Raw genomic sequence first — 17,444 nt, forward strand, 5'->3', positions numbered from 1 at the left:
CCAACTCCAGCAGTGCCCTCCAGTCTCCTATATTGCCCCCTGTAAAAGCCCCAGCCTCCTGGAGAGACCCACAGCCCCTCCATCCATGCAGTGCCCCCTAGTTGGCTGCAGAGCCTCCAGTCCTCCATAATGCCCCCATAGAGTCTCAAGACCTGCCACCTCCAGCAGTGCCCTCAAGTCTCCTATTTTGCCCCTTCAATAAGCCATCAGCCTCCTGGAGAGACCCCCCCACCCACCCCAGCCCCCTTCAGGGACCCTACATCTGCCCCTAGCTCCCTCCAGAATCCTTATACCTTACAGGGCCACCAAGTCTGCTGTAGAGTCATTGAATAATAAAAGGACTCGCTCACCTGCCCTGGCAGAAAGATTTTTGAGGTCACGCTGCTCCCTGCCTCTGTCTCCTCTTGGATTTCTATCTCATCCCAGTGAGTGGCGGTAACGAGAGCTGAACCAGCGGCATTGAGCAGAAGGGTCTGTGAGAAGGAACGGATCACGTGCTGCAAAATAAACATTTAGGAGGGAAAAAAAAAAAGCATAATCAAAGCCAACTCATTTACAACAAGGGTCAGCGCGCAGGTCACAACGAGGGTCAACGTGCAAGTCACAACGAGGGTCAGCATGCGAGGGCAATACAGTTGTGCTCATAAGTTTACATACCCTGGCAGAATTTATGATTTTTTGGCCATTTTTCAGAGAATATGAATGATAACACAAAAACTTTTCTTTCACTCATGGTTAGTGTTTGGCTGAAGTCATGTATTATCAATTAACTGTGTTTACTCTTTTTAAATCATAATGACAGAAACTACCCAAATGACCCTGATAAAAAGTTTACATACCCCAGTTCTTAATACCGTGTATTGCCCCCTTTAACATCAATAACAGCTTGAAGTCTTTTGTGGTATTTGTGGATGGGGCTCTTTATCTTCTCAGATGGTAAAGCTGCCCATTCCTCTTGGTAAAAAGCCTCCAGTTCCTGGAAATTCTTGGGCTGTCTTGCATGAACAGCACGTTTTGAGATCTCCCCAGAGTGGCTCAATGATATTGAGGTCAGGAGACTGAGATGGCCACTCCAGAACCTTCACTTTATTCTGCTGTAGCCAATGACAGGTCGACTTGGCCTTGTGTTATGGATCATTGTCATGTTGGAATGTCCAAGTACGTCCCATGTGCAGCTTCCTGGCTGATGAATGCAAATGTTCCTCCCGTATTTTTTTGATAACATACTGCATTCAAATTTCCTGTGCCTTTGTAGCTCACACATCCCCAAAACATCAGCGATCCACCTCTGTGTTTCACAGTAGGAATGGTGGACCTTTCATCATAGGCCTTGTTGACTCCTCTCCAAACGTAGTGTTTATGGTTGTGGCCAAAAAGCTCAATTTTGGTCTCATCGCTACAAATGACTTTGTGCCAGAAGGTTTGAGGCTTGTCTCTGTGCTGTTTGGCGTATTGTAAGCGGATACTTTGTGGCATTTGCGTAGTAATGGCTTTCTTCTGGTGACTCGACCATGCAGCCCATCTTTCTTCAAGTGCCTCCTTATTGTGCATCTTGAAACAGCCACACCACATGTTTTCAGAGAGTCCTGTATTCCACCTGAAGTTATTTGTGGGGTTTTCTTTGCATCCCAAACTATTTTCCTGGCAGTTGTGGCTGAAATTTTAGTTGGTCTACCTGACCGTGGTTTGGTTTCAACAGAACCCCTCATTTTCCATTTCTTGATTAGAGTTTGAACACTGCTGATTGGCATTCTCAATTCCTTGGATATATTTTTATATCCCTTTCCTGTTTTATACAGTTCAACTACCTTTTCCCGCAGATCCTTTGACAATTATTTTGCTTTCCCCATGACTCAGAATCCAGAAACGTCAGTGCAGCACTGGATGAAAGATGCAAGGGTCTGTTAGGAGTCTAGAAACTCATTGACCTTTTATACACACACGCTAATTACAAACCAACAGATCACAGGAGAGGATGATTACCTTTACTAGCCATTCAAACCCCTTTGTGTCAACTTGTGTGCATGTTATCAGGCCAAAATCACCAGGGTATGTAAACTTTTGATCAGGGTCATTTGGGTGGTTTCTGTTGCCATTATGATTTAAAAAGAGTAAACACAGTTGATTGATAATAAATGGCTTCAGCCAAACACTAACCATGAGTGAAAGAAATGTTTTTGTGGTATTATTCATATTCTCTGAAAAATGGCCAAGAAATCATAAATTCTGCCAGGGTATGTAAACTTATGAGTACAACTGTATATCTGAGACAGACATACCTGAACCACAGCCGAGCGCCAGATGGAATAAGCCTCCAGGGACTGTCGGATGAGCTTGTCCTTCAGCTCTTGCCACTTGCAGAGAATGTGAGGTTTATCGGCCACTTTGCCCTTGCTCATCTTCTTTGCAGACCTGGGCTCCCTTATACTAATGTCTAGGCTACCAGATTTACCCAGAATGCACTGCTTCAGGTGCGGGCACAGTTCACCCAGCGACTGGCAGAGCCTGGCCAGGAAAAGCACGGTGGAGAGTTTAGAGCTGGACAGGCCGTGGCTCTGATCGGTCGGTCCCGCCTCGGCCGCCACTTGCAGCTGTGCCTTGATGGAGTCCTGTATGTGCTGCATACAAGTCAGGCAAAGCTGGCTCAGCATCTCCTGCACGGTGTTGGCGTCTCCATACCGATCAAAGGCCGACAGTTTCAGTCCAGCGATCGCAGGTTTTCTCTGCTGCTCGGACGCCTCCTGCGGCAGGTAGGAGAAGAGGTCCTCCAGCTTGACCTTGAGTTTGGAGTCCAGAGCTTGGCAGAAGGTGAGGATGCATGGAGTGACAGCCTGGGCCTTCAGAGACAGGCCGCTCCGGCAGTGGGCGCTGCGGCTCCCCACGTTGACCCAGGCTGCGTCGGGTGGCAGGTCGTTCTGGTTCTCCGACCACAAGAAGGAGCAGATGTTACCCTCACACTGGACGTGTTTCATGGATTCCGTATTGACTTCAAGCTCCTGCAGAGAAGACTGGAGCAGCTGTATGGAGTCATTAGAGATGGATTCCAGGCCTTCTTTCATCAAAGTCTAATAAGGACAAGAAGTAAAATATCTCATTAACCCTTTCAGTGTAAAACGGGTAAACTTTTTGCTTTTAAGGACTGCAGCTTGCCATTCAGATATATAATGCTGAGAATAACACACTTCCAATTCTCTGTGTCTACACTCACTTCTCCTCTGTTTCTATGGAGAGAGCCGTGACTGTCACACAGACCGGACATTAAGCACTTGCGGACCGCCCGCAAGCAATGTACCGCGGACAGGCAGCCCGCACAGGCAAAGCGACATACCCGTACGCCACTGCCTGCTTCTGGGTTTAGGGTGCACCCCTTCTCCTGTCAGCAGGTCTGAGCCAATGATTCAAGGCTGAGGCCTGCTGAGCAGCTGTGCCCAATCACAGCTCAGAGACCTGTGTCAACAATCAACACAGGGCTCTGTACAGAGGGAATGATCTCTCAGTTTCTTATCCCTGCAAAGCCCTGTACCATGTGATAGCTGCAGCCACTCATATTAGTAAACAATGATTTATGAAAGCCATTCAAGATGGTTAAAATTATTTCTTTTACAGTGATCATTGTACATGCAATCGGTGTAAAAATATTTTTAAACAATCCCTGATCATTTCCCCCCCCCCAGAGTAGTACAGTGTCACTATGGTGACAATAAGTAAAAAAAAAAAAAAAAAAACAGGTTTAAAAAAAATACATTGGAGTTTAGACACACTCAGTCCTGCCATACACAAACTACTCGTCATTTCCTCCATTAACCAAAAAACCTTACTTGGTGCCTCGCCGATCCTGGATTCACTTTGTAATCATTATTTGACTTTTGGCCCACGCACCATTAACCTGCCATCCCCCTTGTCCAGTACAAGGTGCCCTCTCATAGGATATCGCGTGGTGGGGGGCTGGACTAAGTCCCTAAGTCAAAAGGTCAAGCCCTTAGTATGCGGAGCAGAGGGTTCTCTGACAAATTTCCTTTAAAGCTCCAAGTTCTTTCAATAGTGTACAATAGTAGCTCAACCACATACACTATAATACCGAAAGTATTGGGACGCCTGCCTTTACATGAACTTTAATGGCATCCCAGTCTTAGTCCGTTTGGTTCAATAACACCCAATTTACTCTAATCAGCCTTAATTAACTCTTTATTCTCCTTCTCCATTTAACTATTATTTTTCTGCTGAATTTTTTTTTTGTTCAATTCTATTTTATAAACTATTAATAGTTAAAACTTTTTTTTCTTTGCTTTGTTCGTTAACATTTTTACACTTTTAACTTATATTTACACATTACACATTTAAAAAAAAAAAAAAAAAAGATTTGTAAAAAAAACTTTTCAATGCTTTGTACGATTTCTGACAGCTGAAGTGTAAACAAAACAGCTGCGGTAGATATCGGTAATTGGTATCGGAAAAAAAAAAAAAAAAAGGGTATTGATTCCTCTCTAGTGTGTAGCTGCTGGGGAGGAGTGAAGGGGAATACTATAAAGCAGCCTTTCTACCATAGAGGAACCCTTGAAACAATTTTAGGTCTAGGAGACGCTCTGCTAAAACAAATTCATCAGGGGGTCAGTAGGAAAAAATGCTCCTTACATTGGTGATCAGTGGGAAGAATGTTCCTTACATTGGTGATCAGTGAGAAGAATGTTCCTTACATTGGTGATCAGTGAGAAGAATGTTCCTTACATTGGTGATCAGTGGGAAGAATGTTCCTTACATTGGTGATCAGTGAGAAGAATGTTCCTTACATTGGTGATCAGTGGGAAGAATGTTCCTTACATTGGTGATCAGTGAGAAGAATGTTCCTTACATTGGTGATCAGTGAGAAGAATGTTCCTTACATTGGTGATCAGTGAGAAGAATGTTCCTTACATTGGTGATCAGTGAGAAGAATGTCCCTTACATTGGTGATCAGAGGGAAGAATGTTCCTTACATTGGTGATCAGTGGGAAGAATGTTCCTTACATTGGTGATCAGTGAGAAGAATGTTCCTTACATTGGTGATCAGTGAGAAGAATGTTCCTTACTTTGGTGATCAGTGAGAAGAATGTTCCTTACATTGGTGATCAGTGAGAAGAATGTTCCTTACATTGGTGATCAGTGAGAAGAATGTTCCTTACATTGGTGATCAGTGAGAAGAATGTTCCTTACATTGGTGATCAGTGAGAAGAATGTCCCTTACATTGGTGATCAGTGAGAAGAATGTTCCTTACATTGGTGATCAGTGGGAAGAATGTTCCTTACATTGGTGATCAGTGAGAAGAATGTCCCTTACATTGGTGATCAGTGAGAAGAATGTTCCTTACATTGGTGATCAGTGAGAAGAATGTTCCTTACATTGGTGATCAGTGAGAAGAATGTTCCTTACATTGGTGATCAGTGGGAAGAATGTTCCTTACACTGGTGATCAGAAGAAAGCCCTTCCTTGGTGGTCAGAATGCCTCTACTAATGATCATTGGTGTCATGCCTTTGACTCGGATAAGTGGTGCTGGCCCTGGAACTATTTGGGCATAATCAAAGGGGAGGGCAATTAACCACAGTTCTAGGAACTCCTAACAACCTCTGGAGGAACCCTGGTGAAAATGGCTGCTACAGAGTGTCACTTGAATGTCACTTCGGAGTCTGCTGGGGCTGCTGAAATCACAACCAAGATGGCGGTACCCAGCAGCCGTCTCTTTGCTTTTGGATTTTTTTTTGCAATAATTGTCATTGTGCAGAATCTGGCTGTATAACGAGCAGAGATATCACCAACCTGCAGTCTATCCAGGAAGAGACGCTGCATCAGATCCTCCCAGAAGCGGAACGGGCGATCCAGCAGACGCTGGCAGACGATGTCCCAGTTCTGGCTCATTGACTCGCTGGTCAGCAGCTCCCAAACGGCGTCTCTGATACCCGCCAGACCCTTCAGACTTGTCACATAGACCAGCAGAGCCGAGATACCCGACTTTATATCCTCATTGCACCTAGAAAACCAAAAAGATACAGGATTTCAGGGTCCCGCTGTGCCAGAGAGGGGCTATGCAGGCTCTGCTCATGTGGTGTAATCACTGCACAAGCAGAGAAGGGAAATGTGAGTTGTCTACTGACAGCTCACATCCTGTAGGTCAGGTCTCACCTGGTGGAGGTCTGTGGCAATTTTCTAGGATTAAAAACTGTCACGATCACTTAAAGTGGAGTTCCACCCGGTTCTGTGTTTAAAAAAAGTGTAGCACGGTCCAGCGAAAGCCCCAAAGCTTTGCGCCTCTCCGTGGCACTGGCATTACTACTGTGGGCACCCGACTGACAGCTTGCGGATTTACACCCGGGTGCGCACTGCGCGTCGTGAATGGCTGTGCAATCTTCTGGGACCTGTGACGTGTCCAATAAGATTGAAGGGAGGGAGGGGCCACCTAGGGGGAGAGGAGGCGTCGCCTAGGTGGACCGGAGCGGAAGTGGGAGCTGGGTACCTTTCAAAACCAGGCACCCGCTGCTCCCCCCCCCCCAAAAAAAATGACATGTCAAATGTGGATGCGGTAAGAAGTACTTCAATCCGGGAGGATGTCTTATGATGTCGGCCCGGATCGATGAGAGGTTCCCGCCGGCGTCATCTGGCTATAGGCCGGGTGGGAACCGGTTAAACAAGGTCTATCTGCTCTGTTAATGTGGCATACGCCACTTGCACTAGCTCCTTGCCCCATGATAGCGGCACCAAAAACTTTAGTTAATTCCTCAGATAAAAACAGGAATTGCGCTTTGCTCGGGATCTCACATGCTGATCCACTGCTGGAGAGTCTCCCTCAGGTAGTCCTGGTTGATGGGATGAGCCAACGTCCTCAGGGTGGGCTGGAAATCCATGACGGAGTGCGGAAGGTGCTTAGACCAGCTGACGGATTTCATCTCCTCTCTTAAAACTTTAATTCCTTTCCCTGAAACAACACAAGAACACAAAAGTTACACAACTCTGCTGCTGGGCCGGGGACAACAAAGTACAAAAGGCATGATAGAGACAAAGAGCCATATCCATATTAGGAGGAAACGACCACCACCAGCTTCACTAAATTAAAGAGAGACTGCAGGTAAAAAAAAAAAAAAATCTGAGAAAATTTAAAAAAAAAAGGGGGGAAGAAAAGCCAAATTATAACTATTCTAAAAACTATCCCGTATATAAAAATAAATTAAAAATAAAAAAATAAATACATTTTTAAAAAAAGGGATCTGTGTACTTGTCTATTTTTTTCCGGTCCGGTTACGCGATCCTGCAGCTCCGGCTCCCCGTGTCAGCAAGCAGCTGCTGCAGGGAAGAGGGAGCACCGACAATGGCTGTTGTGCATTGCCAATCATAGCCTTCACATCTTCTGGGAATCTGGGAATGCTCCCCCCCATACCTATCCTGCCCAGACTGTAAAATATATATATATATATATATATATATATATATATATATATATATATATATATATATATATATATATATATATATATATATCTTACCTAATTTACTTCCCCTTTTTTTATCCGCTCTGGTCATATGATGCTGCAGCTCCGGCTTCCTTGAGTCAGTGAGCAGCTGCTGCAGGGGAGAGGAGTGAGCACAGACAACGGTCACGTGATCCCACAGCTCCAGAACAAGAAGCGCTCGACGAGTTCTCTAGATTTTGGGTGCCATGAGGTCACCCATAGGCTCCCATGGCCCAGCCCTTGTAGGTAACTCCCTGAGCCGGAGCTGCTGGGTCACGTGACCAGGCCGGAGTGGAATAAAAATAGGCTAGTACGCACACCTTTTTATTCTGGGTAGGATAGGTGGGGGGGACGCTCCCAGAAGAGGAGAAGGATATGACCAGCAAAGCTCAACAGCGTCTCTGGGTTCTGGGAGCTGTGATGTCACCCATAGGCTTCCATAGTCCAGTCGTTGTCGACACTCCCTCCTCTCCCCTGCAGCAGCTGCTAACCGACACAGGGGAGTCAGAGCTGTGGGATCATATGACCAGACAAAAGCGGATTAAAAATAGGCAAATAGTACACAAATGACTTTTACAGTCTGGGCAGGGTAGGTAGGAGGAGGGGAGAGGTAACACTCCCAGAAGAGGAGGCGGCTATGACCAGCCACGCAAGACAAAGTCTCTGGATTCTGGGAGCCGCAATGTCACCCATAGGCTCCCATGGCCCAGCCGTTGTCGGTGCTCCCTCCTCTCCCCTGCAGAAGATGATCACTGACACAGGTTAGCCTGGGGCTGCAGGATCACGTGACTGGACCCAAAAGAAATATAGACAAGTACACACAGAATGTAAAGGTCCACTTTAAGCGCCAGTTCACATCTGTGCAGCGCGTTTCTTTGATGTATTGCATTTTATCATGCGTTACCATTGGGCTCTATAAAATAGGAGTTTTGATGATAGAGCATTAAAGATGCAGCATGCAGGACTTTTTGTAAAGCAGTAGACATGTGCAGAATAAAAAAAAAAATTGCTTTGTTTCGTTATTTACATAAATTTGTTTAGTTAAATTCGTTTAATGTGTTTAAATCTGTTTACGGTATTCCAAATCAAATTAATTCTATTTGAAATTCAAATTTTGTTAGTTATATTCTTTCTATTCCATTCTATTGTTTTTTTATTATATTCAAATTTATTCTACTTGAAATTCCAATTTTGGAAAACGGTGAGATTGTTAATTTATTTCTGTTCTATTCTTTTCTATTGTCTATTCTATTCTTTTATATTCTGTTATTTTCTTTTATTTTATGTTATTTTCTATTCTATTCAAATGTATTCTATTTGAAATTCCAATTTCAGAAGATAATTATATTCTATTTTACTCTATTTTTTATTCTATTCCATTATTTTCTTATTCTATTTTTTTTTTTTTATTTTGCATTCTGTTCTGTTTGACTCTTATATAGTCTATTCTTTTATTTTCTATTATATTATTTTCGATTATATTCCTTTATTTTTCTATTCCATTTTATTCTCTTTGGAAATTCAAATTCAATTAGGAAACTATTCGAATTTGAATTAGAGAACTACTTGAAATTTCATCAGAAAATTTTGATTCGTTATTTCGGATTAGTTTAAAATTCATAACTATTGTAATTCGGATACATCCGAATTACAAAAAAACGTGTCCGAATTTCAATTCGGAACGAAACGCACACGTCTATAAAGCAGGGCGCCTAAAACAAAACAGGAGTGAGCGGGGCATAAGACACTTCGCTAACCAAAGCCTCGATGTGACATTTGGAAATAGTGGAATTTTACCTCCTCCCTGCTGAGCGGTGACCGTCTCTAACATAGAGAATAAGAGCCCGCAATTCAGAGAAGGGTTAGGCGGCACATCGTCCGGCGCGGTGTAAAAGAGGGCGTGAGCCTGGTACAGCGTATTCGCCAGCAGCTCCACCAGAGAACACACCTGAGACTTTATACTGGAGCCTGAAACCCAAGCAGAAGACACAAAAGGGTTAATTCAAATTCTGCATCACCAGAGCAATGGATGACGAATCACATGTAACAAAACCAACCTAGTATACAGTACTGTATGTTATAATAAATAAAAAAAAATTATATATATATATATATATATATATATATATATATACACACACACACACACACACACACACACACACACACATACACATACATACTAAAATTTTAGAGATGCACCAAAATTTCGGTCGCTAAAACATATCGCCATTTTGCCGATAAGAGAAAAAGGTGCCAAAAACGCACATGATTTTACTGTACTTATCGTGTGTTTTTCATAGGTCATGTGACTCAAAAACTACATCAAAAACGTAACATGGGTGCCTTCTTGCTGCGTTTTCCTTGCATTTCAACAGGGAGGTGCGTTTTTTTTTTGTTTTTTTTTTACTGACTAAAAATGCAGTAAGCAGGATTTTTAACACCACAACAAAAGCGCAATGGACCAGTGTGAAAACATACAAAGTATTTAAAGGGATACATTTTTCAGATAATGGCCGATAAATTCAAGACAAATATAATACAATTCTATATGAAAAAAAAAAAAAAAGTATAAAAAAAAAAAAAAAAATTATAATTATATCTATTATTTGTATTAACAAATATATATATTAATTAATAAAATATATATATATATATATATATATATATATATATATATATATATATATATACACACACACATATATATATATATATATATATATATATATATATATATATATATATATATATATATATATATATATATATATATATATGTTTTGTTTTTTTAATTTATTAATTAATGTATTTATTATATTCCCCCAGATCTCTCCTCTACCCTGGAAAGCATCAGATCAGAAGAAAAAAATAAATAAAAAACATTTATCTCATGTTTTCCAGAACAAGAAATGGAAGTGTTTACGCCATGACTTTGCTTCCAGCCTCACAGGACCAGTTAGATGGCCAGGGGCAATCTCTAGGATTATCAAGCAGTACTGCAAAATTGTATGGGGGAGCCCTGGAGAGGTGCTGGTGAACAGTAGGTGGGGGGAAGATATCCCCTCCTGCTGCCTGTTAAGACAATCCAGCAGCTAATTAGCCGTTAGGATGGCTTTTACATGAAAGTAAATTGCTGCAGGCATCATCCTGGTATAACAACTGAAAGTCAAGGACGTCTTATGAGGTTCACCGGGGGGGGGGGGGGGGGTTAAAGGGTTATTAAATGTGGAGTTATGCTCAATTAAACACGCTACACTCAGCCGTTGCACGCAGCGATCTCTTTCAGTCTCTACGACAAGGGGGACCCGACTCACCGTGATGAGGTTGGTTGAGCAGCTGCTGGATCCCGGCCTTCCTCGCCAGCAGAAAATCGGCCAGGGCTTGTCGGGGGGAGCTGTCCTCCAGCAGCATGATGGAACACAGGGCCTCTGTGACGGCTTGGTCAGACGCCGACGGACACTTCAGAAGTGCCTTGCTCTCCTGCAGGATGGTGGAGCTGGAGAGAAGAAGAAGAATGACGATGAAAATCTGAGGGAATTCACATCATTTCCTAAATATAATTATTAATCACTTGAGACCTGCGATATGGGCGAAAGATGGCTACAGCACGGATCTCTCGTTCTGGGATTATACCCATGGAATCACAGTGGCCTATCAGTGCCCATGAGTGCCGCCTATCAGTGCCATTTCATTAGTGCCCATCAGTGCCTCCTCCTCAGTGCCTCCTATCAATGCAGCCTATTAGAGCCATCGCATTAGTGCCCATCATTGCAGAGTCAACGGTGCCCATCAGTGCAGCTTATCAGTGCTTCCTCATTAGCGCCGCCCCGTCAGTGCCGTCTCGTCAGTGCAGCCCATCAGTGCCTCCTGAACAGTGCAGCCTATCAGTGCCTCCTGAACAGTGCAGCCCATCAGTGCCTCCTGAACAGTGCAGCCTATCAGTGCCTCCTGAACAGTGCAGCCTATCAGTGCCTTCTCATCAGTGCAGCCTATCAGTGCCTTCTCATCAGTGCAGCCTATCAGTGCCTCCTGAACAGTGCAGCCCATCAATGCCTCCTGATCAGTGCCTTCTCGTCAGTGCAGCCTATCAGTGCCTCCTGATCAGTGCCTTCTCGTCAGTGCAGCCTATCAGTGCCTCCTGATCAGTGCCTTCTCGTCAGTGCAGCCTATCAGTGCCTCCTGAACAGTGCAGCCCATCAGTGCAGCCTATCTGTGCCTCCTCATCAGTGCAGCCTATCTGTGCCTCCTCATCAGTGCAGCCTATCTGTGCCTCCTCATCAGTGCAGCCTATCTGTGCCTCCTCATCAGTGCAGCCTATCTGTGCCTCCTCATCAGTGCAGCCTATCTGTGCCTCCTCATCAGTGCAGCCTATCTGTGCCTCCTCATCAGTGCAGCCTATCTGTGCCTCCTCATCAGTGCAGCCTATCTGTGCCTCCTCATCAGTGCAGCCTATCTGTGCCTCCTCATCAGTGCAGCCTATCTGTGCCTCCTCATCAGTGCAGCCTATCTGTGCCTCCTCATCAGTGCAGCCTATCTGTGCCTCCTCATCAGTGCAGCCTATCTGTGCCTCCTCATCAGTGCAGCCTATCTGTGCCTCCTCATCAGTGCAGCCTATCTGTGCCTCCTCATCAGTGCAGCCTATCTGTGCCTCCTCATCAGTGCAGACTATCAGTGCCTTCCCAACACTGCAGCCTATCTGTGCCTCCTGATCACTGCCCCCTAATCAGCACACATCAGTGAAGGAGGAAAAAAATTACTTATTTTTAAAATGTAATAATAGAAATGAAGAAAAATAATTTCTTTATTTTCAAAATTTTTGGTCTTTTGTTTTTTTTTTAACCAAAAAATAAATACCCCCCCCCCAGAGGTGATTAAATACCACCAAAAAAAGCTCTATCTGCGGGAAGAAAATAGTAAAATGTCCTATGTGTACGGTGTAGTATGACCGCACAATTGTCATTCAAAGTGTGACAGCGCTGAAAGCTGAAAATTGGTCTGGGCAGGAAGGAGGGAGAGTGTCCGGAATGGAAGGGGTTAAAGCCGAAGTTTAATCTGCTTATATTTTTGCCTTCGCTGGTACCAGAGGCCAGAGCAGTGCATCATGGGAGATGGTGACATACTGACCCCCCAGTCCTAGAACTTCGGGGAACTTTGCAGCAACAGAACAAAGGAAGGAGTAGCGGGGGGTATCGGGGGGGGGCTTCAGACACGACCCCAGTGCTGCTATTTGGAAGCATTGCTGGAGAGCTCCGGGATTTTCCAGCAGTGCTGAGAGGTTGGTGATTACCGGAAGGTGCCGGCGGCAGCGACTTGGCGGATGAGGATGGGGAAGCGTGCCAGGACCGGGCTGTAGCGGGAGGTGGAGGAGTCCAGCTGGAGGAGGGAGTGAAGGTGGCAGCACAGCAGGTAGAGCTGAGTGGCGTGTAAATACTGAGAGGACTCCATAGAGCTCCAGATCTTCTCCGGGATCTCCAATAGAAGCTTGATCTGAGACGCCATACAATAGAACCTCTCCTGTGACTGGAAGAGGAGAAGAGAGTCAGAGAAGGGCGCAAACTCTCCTCTCCACACACACAGCTCTCCTCTAATCTGAACACACCCAGAGCTCTCCTCACCTCTCCTCTCTACACACACAGCTCTCCTCTCTACAAACACAGCTCTCCTCTCTACAAACACACAGCTCTCCTCTCCTCTCCTCTCCTCCGTACACACACAGCTCTCCTCTAATCTGAACACACCCAGAGCTCTCCTCTCCTCTCTACACACACACAGCTCTCCTCACCTCTCCTCCGTACACACACAGCTCTCCTCTCCTCTCTACACGCACACAGCTCTCCTCTCTTCTCTACACGCACACAGCTCTCCTCTCTTCTCTACACGCACACAGCTCTCCTCTCTTCTCTACACGCACACAGCTCTCCTCTCTTCTCTACACGCACACAGCTCTCCTCTCTTCTCTACACGCACACAGCTCTCCTCTCTTCTCTACACGCACACAGCTCTCCTCTCTTCTCTACACGCACACAGCTCTCCTCTCTTCTCTACACGCACACAGCTCTCCTCTCTTCTCTACACGCACACAGCTCTCCTCTCTTCTCTACACGCACACAGCTCTCCTCTCTTCTCTACACGCACACAGCTCTCCTCTCTTCTCTACACGCACACAGCTCTCCTCTCTTCTCCACACGCACACAGCTCTCCTCTCTTCTCTACACACACACAGCTCTCCTCTCTTCTCTACACACACACAGCTCTCCTCACCTCTCCTCTCTACACACACAGCTCTCCTCACCTCTCCTCCGTACACACACAGCTCTCCTCTAATCTGAACACACCCAGAGCTCTCCTCACCTCTCCTCCGTACACACACAGCTCTCTTCTCCTCTCTACACACACACACAGCTCTCCTCTCCTCTCTACACACACACAGCTCTCCTCTCCTCTCTACACACACACAGCTCTCCTCTCCTCTCTACACACACACAGCTCTCCTCTCCTCTCTACACACAGCTCTCCTCTCTACACACAGCTCTCCTCTCTACACACACACAGCTCTCCTCTCCTCTCTACACACAGCTCTCCTCTCCTCTCTACACACAGCTCTCCTCTCCTCTCTACACACACACAGCTCTCCTCTCCACACACAGCTCTCCTCTCCACACACACAGCTCTCCTGTGACTGGAAGAGGAGAAGAGAGTCAGAGAAGGGCGCAAACTCTCCTCTCCACACACACAGCTCTCCTCTAATCTGAACACACCCAGAGCTCTCCTCACCTCTCCTCTCTACACACACAGCTCTCCTCTCTACAAACACAGCTCTCCTCTCTACAAACACACAGCTCTCCTCTCCTCTCCTCTCCTCTCCTCCGTACACACACAGCTCTCCTCTAATCTGAACACACCCAGAGCTCTCCTCTCCTCTCTACACACACACAGCTCTCCTCACCTCTCCTCCGTACACACACAGCTCTCCTCTCCTCTCTACACGCACACAGCTCTCCTCTCTTCTCTACACGCACACAGCTCTCCTCTCTTCTCTACACGCACACAGCTCTCCTCTCTTCTCTACACGCACACAGCTCTCCTCTCTTCTCTACACGCACACAGCTCTCCTCTCTTCTCTACACGCACACAGCTCTCCTCTCTTCTCTACACGCACACAGCTCTCCTCTCTTCTCTACACGCACACAGCTCTCCTCTCTTCTCTACACGCACACAGCTCTCCTCTCTTCTCTACACGCACACAGCTCTCCTCTCTTCTCTACACGCACACAGCTCTCCTCTCTTCTCTACACGCACACAGCTCTCCTCTCTTCTCTACACGCACACAGCTCTCCTCTCTTCTCTACACGCACACAGCTCTCCTCTCTTCTCTACACGCACACAGCTCTCCTCTCTTCTCTACACGCACACAGCTCTCCTCTCTTCTCTACACGCACACAGCTCTCCTCTCTTCTCTACACGCACACAGCTCTCCTCTCTTCTCTACACGCACACAGCTCTCCTCTCTTCTCTACACGCACACAGCTCTCCTCTCTTCTCTACACGCACACAGCTCTCCTCTCTTCTCTACACGCACACAGCTCTCCTCTCTTCTCTACACGCACACAGCTCTCCTCTCTTCTCTACACGCACACAGCTCTCCTCTCTTCTCTACACGCACACAGCTCTCCTCTCTTCTCTACACGCACACAGCTCTCCTCTCTTCTCTACACGCACACAGCTCTCCTCTCTTCTCTACACGCACACAGCTCTCCTCTCTTCTCTACACGCACACAGCTCTCCTCTCTTCTCTACACGCACACAGCTCTCCTCTCTTCTCTACACGCACACAGCTCTCCTCTCTTCTCCACACGCACACAGCTCTCCTCTCTTCTCTACACACACACAGCTCTCCTCTCTTCTCTACACACACACAGCTCTCCTCACCTCTCCTCTCTACACACACAGCTCTCCTCACCTCTCCTCCGTACACACACAGCTCTCCTCTAATCTGAACACACCCAGAGCTCTCCTCACCTCTCCTCCGTACACACACAGCTCTCTTCTCCTCTCTACACACACACACAGCTCTCCTCTCCTCTCTACACACACACAGCTCTCCTCTCCTCTCTACACACACACAGCTCTCCTCTCCTCTCTACACACACACAGCTCTCCTCTCCTCTCTACACACAGCTCTCCTCTCTACACACAGCTCTCCTCTCTACACACAGCTCTCCTCTCTACACACACACAGCTCTCCTCTCCTCTCTACACACAGCTCTCCTCTCCTCTCTACACACAGCTCTCCTCTCCTCTCTACACACACACAGCTCTCCTCTCCACACACAGCTCTCCTCTCCACACACACAGCTCTCCTCTCCTCTCTACAAACAGCTCTCCTCTCCACACACACACAGCTCTCCTCTCCACACACACAGCTCTCCTCTCCTCTCTACACACAGCTCTCCTCTCTACACACAGCTCTCCTCACCTGGGCTCCTCTCCTGTCTCTCTGTAGGGGCCCCGGTTTGGCCCTCAGCCCCCCGCAGTAGGTCTCCAGGCCCCGGACCGCCCCCAGCACTTGCTCGGCGCTCCTCCTCATCTCGCCGATGGTGTCGGCCGCCTCGATCAGATCCCGGTACCTCTCCCCCACCATCTGCCGGAGCTCCTCCTTCTTCTGCTCGATCTCCGCCCGCACCTTCTTCTCCAGAGCCCGGATCTCCTCCGCGCTGTGCGCCTCGAACAGAGTCCCCGGGTCCCGCATCTCACTCAGCCTCCCCGCCGCCATGTCTGACAGCTCAGCCCGGAACAAGCGAGCGGACTACCGATCCCGGCAGGCTGTGCGCCGAGAGATGCGGGAGGGTGTATGGAAAGAGGAGCGCGGGGCATCATGGGAAGTGTAGTTCTCGGGTGACCTTCGATGTCACGTGATAGGGTGTGCCACGTGGCCAGGCAAATGTCATTGTTATGGGTCACGTGACTCCGATAGAAGGTCATGTGATGTGATGAAGCTGTCACCTACCAACAAAGCCACTCTAAGTCTTAAAGAGGAACTCACCCCTATAAAAAAAACATACCAAGGTTCTCACCATCAAGGAGAGTGAAAGTTTTTTTATTTATTGAAAACTATCCAGTGTAATGTTGTAAGAATTCACACAGTATCAACAAATGTTCATATAAAAGCCATAATATATAATAATAATTATTCTAATTTCAAAATGTCTACACCCTTTAACACCCCCCCCCCATCATCATATCAGAGCCACCTCATCACATCAGAAGTTCCATGTACCATAATGATCCTGTCTTCCATGGATCATAGTGATCCTTTTTTCCTTCCATTTACCAGAGTGACCCTTCCTTCCTGCCTTCCATATTGATCCTTCCTTCCATGTACCATAATGATCCTGCCTGTCTTTCATGTACCAGAGTGATCCTTTCTTCCATGTACCATAGTGTTCTTGCCTTCCATATGCCATACTAATCCTTCCTGCCTTACTTGTGCCATAGTGAGCCTTTCATCCTGCCCATGTACCAGAGTAATCCTTCCTGCCTGCCATAAGCATAGTGATCCTTCTTGCATTCCATGTACCATAGTGACCCTTCCTTCCTGCCTTCCAGGTACCATGGTGATCTTTCCTTCCTGCCTTCCATGTACTATAATGATCCTGCTTTCCATGAATCATAGTAATCTTTCTTGTCTTCCATTTACCAGTGATCCTTCATTCCTGCTTTCCATGTGCCATAGTGATCCTTCCTTTATGTCTTCCATGTGCCATAGTGATCCTTCCTGCCTTCCATGTACCATAGTGATCCTGCCTTCCATGTCCCATAGTGATTCATCCTGAGTTTAATTTACCAGAGTGATCCTTTCTTCCAGCCCTCCTTGTGCCGTAGCTATCCTGCCTTCCATATCCTATTATGATCCTTCCTGCCTTCCATGTACCATAGTGATCCTGCCTTTTATATCCCATAGTGA

The 17,444-nt window shown here is 46.3% G+C and overlaps 1 protein-coding gene across 1 annotated transcript in view; it reads right to left on the minus strand.

Annotated features, from left to right (window-relative positions):
• Positions 1–16,322, minus strand: part of COG1 (component of oligomeric golgi complex 1) — a 32,236-nt gene extending 15,914 nt beyond the window's left edge. The window contains exons 1-8 of the mRNA XM_073606899.1: positions 15,957–16,322; positions 12,768–13,000; positions 10,795–10,976; positions 9,275–9,445; positions 6,789–6,945; positions 5,793–6,003; positions 2,280–3,065; positions 351–497 (exon numbers count right to left, since the gene is read on the minus strand). Of these exons, the coding sequence (XP_073463000.1) occupies positions 351–497; positions 2,280–3,065; positions 5,793–6,003; positions 6,789–6,945; positions 9,275–9,445; positions 10,795–10,976; positions 12,768–13,000; positions 15,957–16,253 (2,184 nt within the window). The 5' untranslated portion in view covers positions 16,254–16,322. The remainder of the gene's footprint in view (positions 1–350; positions 498–2,279; positions 3,066–5,792; positions 6,004–6,788; positions 6,946–9,274; positions 9,446–10,794; positions 10,977–12,767; positions 13,001–15,956) is intronic.
• Between the last annotated feature and the right edge of the window lie 1,122 nt (positions 16,323–17,444).

This window comes from Aquarana catesbeiana, linkage group LG12 (assembly GCF_042186555.1).
Source record: "Aquarana catesbeiana isolate 2022-GZ linkage group LG12, ASM4218655v1, whole genome shotgun sequence".
NCBI lineage: Eukaryota > Metazoa > Chordata > Amphibia > Anura > Ranidae > Aquarana > Aquarana catesbeiana.